Consider the following 12,332-nt stretch of genomic DNA (forward strand, 5'->3'; position numbering starts at 1 on the left):
TTTAAACACTGACTTTATCTCCTCGTGAAATCACGACTCCCTGGGGAGAATTAGACCAGCACCTGGCTCTTCAGAGAAAGGACAGGTGGGGGCTGACTGCTAAACACTGGTAGGTAGGGCATCACAGACAAGTTCCCCCGGTCCACACCCTTCACACACTCAGTCTACAACATTTCCATGTCCGGAAATATCTCTATTCACAGGAGACTCGCTTCGGATCAGAATAAATGTATGACGTTCGTTTTAAATGCTCGTTCTTGGAACATCGGGTTCGGCAGAAACTCCCTGGCTGCACACCGTTTCCCACCCACTTTAGGCATCAGAGGGACAGCTTTAGTCTCCACAAAGAGAGCCAGGCTCGTTTTGCTCTTGGAAATTACTCTCCTTGTGCTTCTTCATTAGAGCGATCGTATCAGGACAGTTCCATTTTGTATTATAACAGGAGAGCTAGTTACCACATCCCAGGGCTGTTGCAAGAGAGAAACAGCATAAGCCAGGAACACATTGGCGAACCGAGGAAGCGGGACACAGTGGTACCTACACGCCTAGCATCTCAGCTAGTGGAGAGGCCCCGCAAGACTGCATTGAGGCCTCGGAGCCCAGACCAGCCTGAGCAGTGGGAGACCCTCACTCAAGAGGAAAGTTCTGTATAATTGGTGAGGTCATAAGTCTCCTTTCCTCAGTGCCAAGAAGGATCTTGCAGGGCTGACACATGAGCTCCTCCAACTCAGGAGTCAAAGTAGTTCAAGTACACTGGGTTGGAGTCACTCTGGCCCAGTCTAGAGGGAAACTGGATCCATAATTAAATCTATATACGTGCATTCCCACGGTGGGTCACTGCATCGCGGAAGGAAGACAAAGCGCTGAGAAAAAAAAAAAAAAGCCAAAATATTTCACCATAACTTGGAATTCATTCCCTAGACCGTGGCTAGTGCATACACGGGCGATATTGATGGTGAGGGCAGTTGTCACCATTGATGGATGCAGACCCCAGTCAAGTCAAACCTTTCGGGCCACTGAATGTCCTGAACACAATATTGACCAAAAACATGACCTTGACTATGAACACATATATGGTTTATTTTATTTATTGCTTTAAAAAAAATCATAGCTATAAATTTTAAAGTTTTTTATATTTATTTATTTGTGTGTGTGTGTGTGTGTGTGTATGCCACTGGTACACAGGTGCCTGTGGGAGACAGAAGAGGGTGTCGGATCCCCTAGAGCTGGAGTTATTTTTTTTTAATTTACTAACTTTGATAGACAGAAGAATGAGGTACAGAGAACTTTCCAGAAGTCTGATTGTGGCGCACAAGTCTAACGTGCTTTGAGCCCCATTATTGCATCACGGAACAGAACTGACTACACTAGATCTTTCTCCTTGGTTGATGACACGGGACACAGCTGGTCACTGACCTCAGGAAGGCGCTGTGGGGGCTGGTGGAACAAAACGCTTCAGGTGTCCGCAAAAGAAGGCAAGGTAGCTGTACAAAATAATCTCTCACGGTTTTTTTAAAAAATGAAAAGACAATCTTGGCACAACAGGAAGGAAGCCCTTACTTTAAAAACCCTTGGCTATCTGTTTTAAAATACCTGACTGCATGATGTCTCTTTTTTTTTTTTTTTTGCTTGTATTTAAGAAAAGGAAATGTTTGTCTATTGCCAATCTGTTTTGTTTCTTTTCTTTTGTTCCTTCCCCTAAGGTGCTGTGCCCTCATTGCTCCCCAGATCTTCAGCACAGACGCCCCCCTCCCCCACTGTTGCCAGTCTCCAGCTGTCCTGGGACCCTGTTACCAGAATCCCTGCAGAGTTCGCTAAAATATGGATCATTGGGCCGACATGCAGAATTAAAATTAAAAGTATAGTGCCAAGCATTTCAGTTTCTGAAGGGTCTGTAGGGGATTCTGAAGCTTGGCGAAGGTGAAACCCGTTTCTGTAGAGGAAACCCGTTTGTTTCTCTCAAGTTTGAACTCAAACTTGAACCCATTTCTATTTATTAAACATTATTTTTGCCCTCCAACATTCTTGGGATTAATGAAGGTTGCATGAGTATATCAATTTCTCTTCACCCTGGCTTTCCCCACGTCTAACAAACACATAGAGCATTGGGGTTTTTTTGTTGTTGCTATCTTTTTGGGGGGTTTTGTTTTGTGTGTGTGTGTGTTTTTTTTTTTTAAGCACTGTCCATAAACTAAGATGCAGCAGTGGAAAGGCCCAAGAGAAAGCACCACGGCTTCATTTGGAAGACATGCAGGGCCTGGCAACCCATTCCCACGGCGCTCAAAGCAAACGGAAGCTAGGGATGCTTCCCACTTGCCCGACGGAATGGTTCAGAGGTGTATTTCCAAGCCGGAAACCAGCAAGTCAGCAGCTCTTAGGAGACATCAGAGAGAGGATGCTGACCAATACACCAGGGAGCGAGGTCCTAGGGAGCCGGCCATGCAGAAAGACTGCTGAGGAATTGAACAAGTTCACACACAGTGAACACCGAATGTCCCACAGTGCTTCAACAAGGACAATAAAACAGAAAACCGACAATAGGCAGCTGCGATTTAAAAAAAATCTTGTCTAAAGTCTTCGAAGTCTTAGTGACATTGTAACTGCCGCTTTCACTGCTGGAAGTGAGATGGCTTAGTGTCTTCTCTGGACTTGCAGGGCTGATATAGAGGAGACGACAATTATTCCTTAGGGGTCTTCACAAATATCCCGCCATGAGGTGTGCGTGGTTTAAGACAGGAGCTTCCGTGGTTTAAGACAGGAACGTGCGTGGTTTAAGACAGGAACGTGTGTGGTTTAAGACCTTGTGTGTGGTAGAGCTCCCAGGGAAAGCAAAGAGACACAAAACTTCTTCACCCAGAGAAAACTTGGCGAGGCGAACCAACAGCTTTACACCCTGAACTCACGAACAACAGCAGTAAAAGAGAACAGTCCCACTTCTTCAGGGAGGGGCGTACAAGGGGTAAAGGTTACACACGCAGTACATAAAAACAGGCTATGTGGAAGTACGGTCTCCTTCAGAGTCAGCCGAAGTGTTGCTCTAAGCTCTTGACTCTGGGGAACCTGCCTAACAATTTGTTAAATTATGTATATACAGTATATACACATACTCATATATACTATATATATATGTGTGTGTGTGTGTACATATAGTATAAAGTAGAAAAATAGAGGAAATAATGCCTCTTAATATCCCTCTAAACATTAGAGGCAACTTTGTAGAAAAAGGCTGTTGGCGCTGGCTTAGGGAGCTTCCTGTCGCACGCGTCCCAACAGGGCAAGGCGACAAGCAGCAGGATGAAGCCCCCCAGCAGGACGCAGAAGCCACTGAAATAGAAGGCGATGTCATAGGTCTGCGTCCAGTCGTAGAACCAACCTGAGAAAACAGAGAGGAAAAGAGCGTGACTTTCACAGAAGCAGTGTTTGTATGTGATTATGTGTGCCTATGTGCGGTTGTGTGTGCCTATTTGTGGTTGTGTGTGCCTGTGTGTAGGGATAAGTCCCACCCCTCAGGGGGCGTGTTCGCCTCAGGCTAAAGTTTGCCTATAAATTTGGCGAGCGTGCCCCCAGCCCTTCTGCTTTCCTGGTCTCCGCGGAACGGTGGTTCTGTAAGTCTATTCCTCCATTAAAGCTGTCTATATTTTGACAATCTGTCTGCATTCGCTTGCGCCGTTACACCTGTGTATGGTTAGGTTTGCCTGTGTGTGGTTACCTGTGCCTGTATGTGGTTATGTGTGCCTGCGTGCAGTTACGTGTGCCTATGCACGGTTACATGTGCCTGTGTGCGGTTACATGTGCCTGTGTGTGGTTACATATGTCTGCTCCCACCTGCTTCCAACATAACTCAAACAGTGGAGTCTTCTAAAAACTTGAGATTTAAGGCAGGCATTTTTAGTTTCTTCCAAATAAAGAGCGGGCACAAAGCAGAGGAAATTTATCAGCTTTCTCAAGTATACCACAGGTGTGTGTGTGTGTGTGTGTGTGTGTGTGTGTGTGTGTGTGTGTGTGTGTACTGAGTCAGGGTCTCATGTAGCCAACACTCACCATATACCAAAGCTGAGCTTAAACTTCCCACTCCCAAGGGCTAGGGTTACAGGTGTGGGCGGCTCTCACACCTGGTTTTAGACAGAGCTGGAGAATAAACCTGGAGCTTCCGGCACGCTAGGCAAACCCCCTTCCAGCCCGGTTACATCCGCAGCCCTAGCCAAACAACCTTGAATAAACTACCGTGAAATAATCCACTTTACTTGGTGCACATCTTCACTACTGAGAACTTCTCTCTCCGGAACTGTCACCGTGAGGAACTAGAAACTGAGCTGACGTGAAGACGGACGTCTTACCAACAATCGGTGGCCCGAGGCTGTTCCCAAGTCCGGCGAAGAACATGAGGATCCCATAGGCGTGCGCTAACTTGTCAATCCCTACAGTCTTTGTGGTCACATACGGGAAGATGGACCAATTACCAGTAAGAAAACCCAAGATCCCAGAAAGTATCGCCAAGGTGATGTAACTCTTGGCAAGGGGGATTGCACACAAGGCCAGGCCTGTGATGATCAGGGTGGCTACATAGAGATACAAGGTGTTGACCCACTTGAAGTCAGCCATGATGCCTAAAAGAAGCTTGCCCACGGCTGTCATGATGCCGATGATGGAGATGAGAGGCATGGCGAGGTCCTCTTCCCTCACGTTGGAACTTCTCGCGACGTCCTCCATGAGCAACGACGGCGGGAACCCTCCGATGTCAAAAAGCAAGATGGCGATGAAAAGCGCCGCGAAGACTTTGTTTTTGAAAAGAGACACGGTCTCGCCGCAGTAGTTCCTATATGACTGCCATTTCCTCTTGGCAAGCTGCTTGCAAAAATAAGTCTGCTCCACAACCTTCTTCTTGTGCGCTGCGGCTGTGGGGTTTTGGGGGTTGTCCCGTGCCCAGTCACCGTTGGGCAAGGTGTTGGTGCATTTATCTTCGGTACCGTAGCCCTTGTCCAAGATGTTCAGATTTTCTTCCAGGCTCTTCTCTTTCTCACCGTGCGTGGAGTATCTCTCTAGAACGTTCTCCGGAGCTATTTTTTCAGGAAAAGGGCATGCGGGAGACTGCAAGGGCCTCATCAGGCTGCCACAGGCGAGTATGTTTAAAGCCAGCGCGCCCACGATGAGTAGGCACCCATCCAGGCCGTAGAACTCTATCAGCATCCTCTGCAGAGCAGCGTAGATGAAGAGGCCCACGCTCGAACCTGCAAGAGAGCAAGAAGCTCTCAGTCTTAGTCTAGTCGTTTCTATTGCCTTAGGACACGCACTGGTGGCATCAAAAGAACGCTTCCTATTTACACTGGTCCTCGCGGTCCCTTAGTATTAAAGCCACGAGAACACGGAGATTACAGGACAGCGGTACTCACAGGCCATCCATCTTCAGAATCAACGTCCAAAGACCCTGTTTGTATTCAGGAATTATTTTTATTTTAAAGTTTCTTTTTTAAATTTTAGTTTTATGCCTACGCACGTTTTTTGTGGCAGGGTTATATGTGCACCACATACGTGCAGTGCCCATGAGGCCAGTTGAGGGCATTGGATCTGCTGCAACTCTAGTTACAGGCCGTTGTTAGCCGCCACGTGGGTGCTGGGAACCAAAGCCCAGTCCTCTGCAAGCACACCCAATGCTCTTAACCACTGAGCCATCTCTCCAGTCCTGCCAGGATTTATCTGATTTTTAAATTATATGTATGTGTCTCTGTGTGGAGTGGGCACCCACAAAGGCCAGATCCCCTGTAGCTGGGATCACAGGTGGCTGTGAGTTGCCTGATGTGGGTACTGGGAACTGAACTCGGATCCTCTGTGAAAGCCGTAAATACCTTTATCTGCTGAGCCATCTCTCCAGCTCCCTGTTGCGTACTTTGGATATGTGATCTCATTTATTACTTTTAATGGTCCCATTGAGTATATCCTACTATAACCCCCAATCTAGAGATGGTGTGCATAAGGACTGGAGAGCTTGAGAAATTTACCACAGTTCTCAAAGTCGTAAACCAACATAATTCAGTCAGCCTGACTCCAGGAACCCATGGAATTTAGTTATTTTAAAAGTTTTTAAAATTACAGTTTTGTTTGTTTGTTTAGTGTGTATTTTATACAGCCATGCACTTTCCACAACGTGCATGTGTGTGCATGTGTGTGTGCATGTGTGTGTGTGTGCATGCACGCGTGTGTAGGTCAGAAGACAACTTTTGGGAGTCACTTCTCTCGTTCTACAACGTGGGTCTCAGGACTTGAATTCAGGTCATCTGGCTTGGCAGCATAGGCTTTCCCCACTGAGTCATCTCGCTGGCCCTTATAGTCCTAAGAACACTATCTTTGACTACCTTTTACATTTATTATGTTCTGTGCTCTCTACTATGTCTTATTGTCTTCGTGAAAGCAAATCTTTACATTCCGTTTTTAAGATGACTGCTGTAGATTAATTTTAGGATATTAATAATGGTTTGATCATTTGAATTCATTGCTGAATCACTAGAATGAGTGATTCGTATTCTTAGTGCATTGGTATGAGAAGAGGCTGACATGGGATTTGATGGAGTGTTTCAATTATAGCATGCTGGCTTACACACCACACAGGGACAAATGCCTCCTGTTCAGCATCTATTTCCCTAAGCACACCGCGATGCTGTTTAATTTATGCTGTTCTTGTTGGGTTCTTATTTCATTTTTTTAAATTGAGCATTTAAAAAATTTAAGTATCCGTGCGAAATGACATATGAAACAGCAGGAAAATGTAAACAGGCTAATTTTTTAAAATTCTGAGTTGGATGATCATAACATCCATACTCTAAAAACTCATCTCATCAAAAAATACTATAACCAGGAGCAAAGAGATGATGTAGCGGTTAAGAACACTGGTTGCTCTTGCAGAGAACCCAGGTTCGGTGACAGCTCACAACCACCTGTAACTCCAGTTCCAGGGGGATCGAGGTCCCTTTGGTCCCCTCAGGCACTGTAGGAATGCGATGCACAGACATACGTGCAGGCAAAACACCCACACACGCAAGATAAAAATAATAGACAAATTTCTCCCCTATCTTTGAAAAGCGGTATGTGCTCCAACAGCTAAACCCGGTTCGGAAAACAAAGAAGGGAGCAGAATGGGCAACCTCAAGACTGTTGTCCTGTGTCATCACCATGAACGCTTTGTTTGTGACTTCTACCTAGTGTGCCATACGACAAAAATTCTCATAAGACGTCACACCATTAGACCCTAAGCGTGTACTTTTAAAAAAGATTTAGATTTAGTGTCTACGGATGTTTTGCTTGAATACACATGTGTGCACCATATGTACACATGTGTGTGCCTGGTGCCTAAGGCGGTCAGAGAGGGCATTGGACCCCCTGGAACCGCCATAGCGATAGTCATATCCTGCCATGTGGATGCTGGGAACCAAAACCTGGCTTCTCTGAAAAGCGGTCATGCTCTTTGACCACTAGTCTCTAGAACATTGAACACGTTCTTGGTATTTTAAAAGTTCTGTTTTCATGGCAGAGAGCTGGATCGGCAGAGAAAGACACCTGCCACCACACCTGAGGGCCTGAGCTCAGTGTCTCCGACCCACATGCTGGCTGGGAGACGTGTACCAACTTCAGCAAGTTTTCCCATGACCTCTGCCTGAGCTGGGGCAAGTGGCTGCACATGCTCACATTCATATACACATGTACACACACACACACACACACACACACAAAGAAATGTAATTTAAGGTTCTGCGTTCTGCCCTGATCTTGAGAAAGTATCGCCATCGCTCACCAACAGAGTTCATCTGTCCTACCCTGAAATACATCCAATTACTTCAGCAGAAATTATTAACAGCTACGATATGCCGTGTGACGGGGCAAGGCAAATCCTGAATCTCTGCCTGTGTCCCATGAGCATGTGGCCATGACTTAGAAAGAGGTAGCGATTCTCCAGGGTCATGGGAACCGATTTCAGAGTTTCCTTGCGGCGTTTTTTTTTTTTTTTTTTTGAAAATGCAAAGCTCTAATTTTTAATCGTCTACAAGAGCATCTTAATTGAAAAAATAGTCAACATACAGAGCAAAGTGAGAAAAAAAAAACACTAATTAAGCTCTCATCCCAGTCTAGAGTTTGAACTACTCCGGAAAGGAAAAATAATTACTGTTTAGGGAACCTAAACAGTAAGAGACACGCATGTGCACTAATTCGCTCATCAATACCCACTGTTTCAGGCTTTTCCCTAAGAGGTCAGAAGGCAAGCATCTAAGACACCGTGAGCATACAGTGGCCATCTGTCCCCGGTATTCAACTCTCCCTGGGAAACACAGAAACACCAGACAGGAGACAGCACAGCTATTTATGGACACTCAGTTTCCCCAAATGTTCACACATTATGAAATGTTCTTTTCACTTTTAAAAGTGGGCTAAAAATAGAAAAACCATGCAGTGTACAAAAGCAGAGCATGAGGCAGGTTGGAGGAGAGGGCTGTTTTCTAATCCCAATTCACCACTGAGAAGATCACAGTCCAGGGCCTTCAGTGTTTTGTTGCTGTTAGTTTTGAAACAGGTGTCGTTTCCCCCCAATCCCCCAAGGATTCAGAGCTGACCTTGAACTCAGCTACCCTGCCTCAGCCTCCTAAGTGCTGGGCCGGCATGCGTACACCACCAGGTCAGGCTAAAACCTTTATAATATGCTTATGTTTCTACGTTTTACCCCTTTCAACTAGGGGGTTATGTGTCAAGGCATTGACTCATGGTTTCTTTCGGAAAAACTACCAAGATTTTGCTTCTCTGTGATCTCCTGAGATGAAGGGTGTTTCATGCCTGGCTCTACATTAGTAAACTGTTAATAGAGACCCTTCAGATGGATTGCCCATGGGGATTGCAGTTTTGATTCGCTGTGCTACAGCGCAGCCCTTCTTCTCTGCCCTCCAGACTGAGTGCCAAGCAGGAGCCACACAACAGCAGAAAATTTCCAGTGTCTTTGGCATCAGTCAATTTGGACACAGCAGGATATTCTGGTCACAGACACAATCACTAGCCATCCTACAGTCTGCGTGTGCCTCAACAGCGCCAATAACCGAGTGTCATGTCTGATATCACTGTTCCTGTCTTACAGTGCAGAAAACGGAAGCACTGAGCATGAAGTACTTTGTCCGACACCAACCTGCAAGTGAGTGACCAAAATCTCATTCCAGGATGCTGGAGAGATGGCCGTTAGGAACACATTCTCCAGTGATGAGTGTGGACACAAGCCCCCTTCCCTAATCCGGAAGCTATCTCCAATGAGAACCACGCACAAATGGAAAGTTGGTTTTCTCTAGTAGACGGCAAACAGAAATTGAACTCAGTGATATTTTCGGAGGTGTTTCTTTTTTGTTTTTATGCTTATTTATCTCTTAATGCTTTGCCTGGGCTTTTTTTTTCCCCCTTAACTTACAGGTTTCTTGCTTCTATGTTATAGCTTCTGACTTTGTGTTTTAGGGAATTTCTGTGCACCCAAATCTGTCTCTACAGGAGCTTTTGCTCAGCTCTTTGTTTTTCTGTTTGTTTACTTTGTCATATTCAGGTTTGCTTTATTTCGTCTCGTTTTATGATTTTTGTTTTTATTTTCTTGGGTGCCTGGTTGTCTTCTAATAAGAAAGAACAAGAGGAGGTGTGGATCTGGGTGGGTAGGGAGGATCTGGGATGACCAGGGGGAGGGAGAGCCATAAATAGAACATATCATATGAAAAAAATCCATTTTCCATTCAAAATAAAACACTTCCTTCTCTTGTGGAATACAGTTCCTCAAATTGTGGTGAACCTCCCCCAACCACAAAATAATTTTCATTGCTACTTCATAACTATAATTTTGCTACTGTTATGAATCATAATGCAAATATATCTGATATGCAACCCGGTGAAAGGGTCCTTCAACCCACCAGAAGAGTCAAGACCGGCAGGCTGAGAAACACTGTCCTAAATAGACTGACTGCTCTAACATCAGTCACAGAAATTGACACTACCTTAAAAGTGTTTTAAATCCATCTAAAACATGAACTACCACCCCAAAATACCTGGAGGAGGCCACAGATTACATATAAAACATATATGTTTTTCTTTGTTTGTCTGAGACAGGGTTCTCACTACATATAGCCCAGGCTGAATCCATGGTCACAAACCTTCTGCCCCAGATTTTTGAATTAAAAAATATAGACTCCCACGTAGGGCTTAAAATCTATATTTTTATATGCTATTTTACGCCTTCAGCTATCATGTGTTAATTATTAGAGAAAAAAAAAAAAAACAAGAGTGTGGGTGGCTTGGATGTGTAGCTAGGCGAGTGAGCCATGCTCAGAGAGCAGGGCTTTAGGCAGGATTCTGTGCTTCACCACGTGGTAAGGCTGACCTCAAACTCTGACAGTAGCTGCAGCTCTTGTTTCCCGCCCGTCCTTCCTTCTTCCTAGAGCAGACACTTTCATCCAAGTGCTCTTCTGCAGAGAGCTGCAGACAACCTGGGAACAACTAGAAGCTTCTTCAGCAGTCATCACTCTGAGGTCTAGTACTCAGGTCTGTCATTTATGGATCTGGGGGTTTTCTTGTTTGTTTGTTTGTTTTTGCTTGTTTGTTTGAGTTTTGTGGTGATTATTTTGTTGTTGTTGTTGTTTTTTGAGAGAGGGTCTCTCTGTGTAGCTCTGACTGTCCTAAAACTTGTTCTGTAGACCAGGCTGGCCTGACCATAAACTCAGAGAGATCCATCTGCCTCTGCCTTCCAGGTGTATAGTAAATTTTTTTTTAAATAAATAAAGCTTGCCTAAAGATCAGAAAAGCAAAGCTAAGCCACTAGAGGTCAGGCAGTGGTGGTCCACACCTTTAATCCCAGGATTTGGGAGACAGGCTGGTCTCTGTGAGTTCAAGGCTACCCTGAACTACACAAGAGCAATGCAGAAACAAATCCAGGTGGTGGTGGCTCAGACCTTTAATCCCAGCACTGGAGGGAATATAAAATATGAGGAAAAAAGGCTTAGTCTGTATAGTCTGCAGTTGCCCAGCCCTAGTAGAGGTAAGACTTCTCTAATAGCTTGGCTGCTCTGCTTTTCTGGTTTTCGGACAGAACCTCAATATCTGTCTCTGGGTTTTATTATCATTCTACTTTTGGGGCCCAACGTGGGGCTTGAACCCATGACCCTGGGATTAAGAGTCCCATGCTCTACCGCCTGACCTCTCGAAGGCTCTGCTGCTGAGGAGAGTTTCCATTTTCCCTTTTATTATTTGTGCTACAAAAGTGCTTGAATTGAAGGCATGTGCCACCACTGCCTGGCTTGGGTTTCAGGGTTTTTGAGAGCTATTCCTATATTTATGGTAGAAAATAAACTTTCCTTCTAGGAGTGCTAGTAAAAAAAAAAAAAAAAAAAAAAAAAAACAAAAACAAAAAAAAAAACCCACTTTGCTTTCTGACTGACTGGCTGCTGGGCAGAGGCTGGTTGCACACACATGTTTCAGACCTCTTTGTTCTGTTTAAAATGTTAACTTGTGACTATACTGTACTTAATTTTGAAAAAGTACCTGTTGAAATCAGGCCAAGCGCGAGGCCTCGGCGGCTGTCAAAATACTGGCACGTGATGGTCACTGTCGCGGTGTATAACAAGCCACATCCGAGACCTGCACGTAAGAAGACAGCAGGAGTTTAGAGCAGTGCACAGCTTCAATGCAGAAGAAGAAAATGAAGGGTCCCCACCCGGAAGCTGTGGAACCTGTTGCCTAGACATCAGAGTCCCCAGACCCCTCTGTCAGTGTTGGGGATTCAGTGGATATCTGAGAAGCAGCATTTTTCTTCACCCGCCTTAACATCAGAGTCAAGCAAAAATAGAAATTGCCCAATATCTGAGGTACAAAAGAATAATTCAAAAAGAAAAAGAAAAAAGAAAAAACATGTAGGGCGGTGGTGGCTCACACCTTTAATCCCAGCACTCAGGAGGCAGAGGCAGGCAGGCCAGACTGGTCTACAAGAGCTAGTTCCAGGACAAGTTCCAAAGCTACAAAGAAATCTTGTCTTGAAAAACAAACAAACAAACAAACAAACAAACAAACTACTTAATCATGCCTATATCTCAGGTCTCTTGGTCACGTCTAGCTCTTTGGTTTTATCTTTTAGTCTCTGTGAGTACCGGTGAAATCTGGTACTAGTTGCTGGTCTTCCATCAGCGTCTATCTCATTTGGCTTCCCTGAATTTGCTTTTTACCGTTTTGCAATGGTATCAAGAAAAAAAAAATATCTATAGTTACTTGAAAAAAACAAAAAAACAAAAAAAAAGCTCTTCTCTGGGGCTGGGGAGATGGCTCAGCTGTTCAGAGGGTAC

At 44.9% G+C, this 12,332-nt stretch overlaps 1 protein-coding gene across 3 annotated transcripts in view; it reads right to left on the reverse strand.

Moving 5' to 3' along the window:
- Window positions 1-1,055: 1,055 nt before the first annotated feature.
- The window catches only part of Slc16a9 (solute carrier family 16 member 9), a 37,239-nt gene continuing 25,962 nt past the window's right edge, over window positions 1,056-12,332 (reverse strand). For 2 of the 3 annotated variants that reach the window (XM_050143009.1, XM_050142993.1), the window contains 3 exons: window positions 11,539-11,634; window positions 4,338-5,228; window positions 1,056-3,373 (listed from right to left, as the gene is read on the reverse strand). In XM_050143009.1, the coding sequence (XP_049998966.1) occupies window positions 3,195-3,373; window positions 4,338-5,228; window positions 11,539-11,634 (1,166 nt within the window). In that variant the 3' untranslated portion in view covers window positions 1,056-3,194. Of the gene's footprint in view, window positions 3,374-4,244; window positions 5,229-11,538; window positions 11,635-12,332 lie in introns of all 3 variants that reach the window. The other variant, XM_050143001.1, reaches the window with a different exon arrangement.

Source organism: Alexandromys fortis, unplaced genomic scaffold, assembly GCF_014885135.2.
Source record: "Alexandromys fortis isolate MF-2015 unplaced genomic scaffold, M_Fortis_MF-2015_v1.1 scaffold_9, whole genome shotgun sequence".
Taxonomy (NCBI): Eukaryota; Metazoa; Chordata; class Mammalia; order Rodentia; family Cricetidae; genus Alexandromys; species Alexandromys fortis.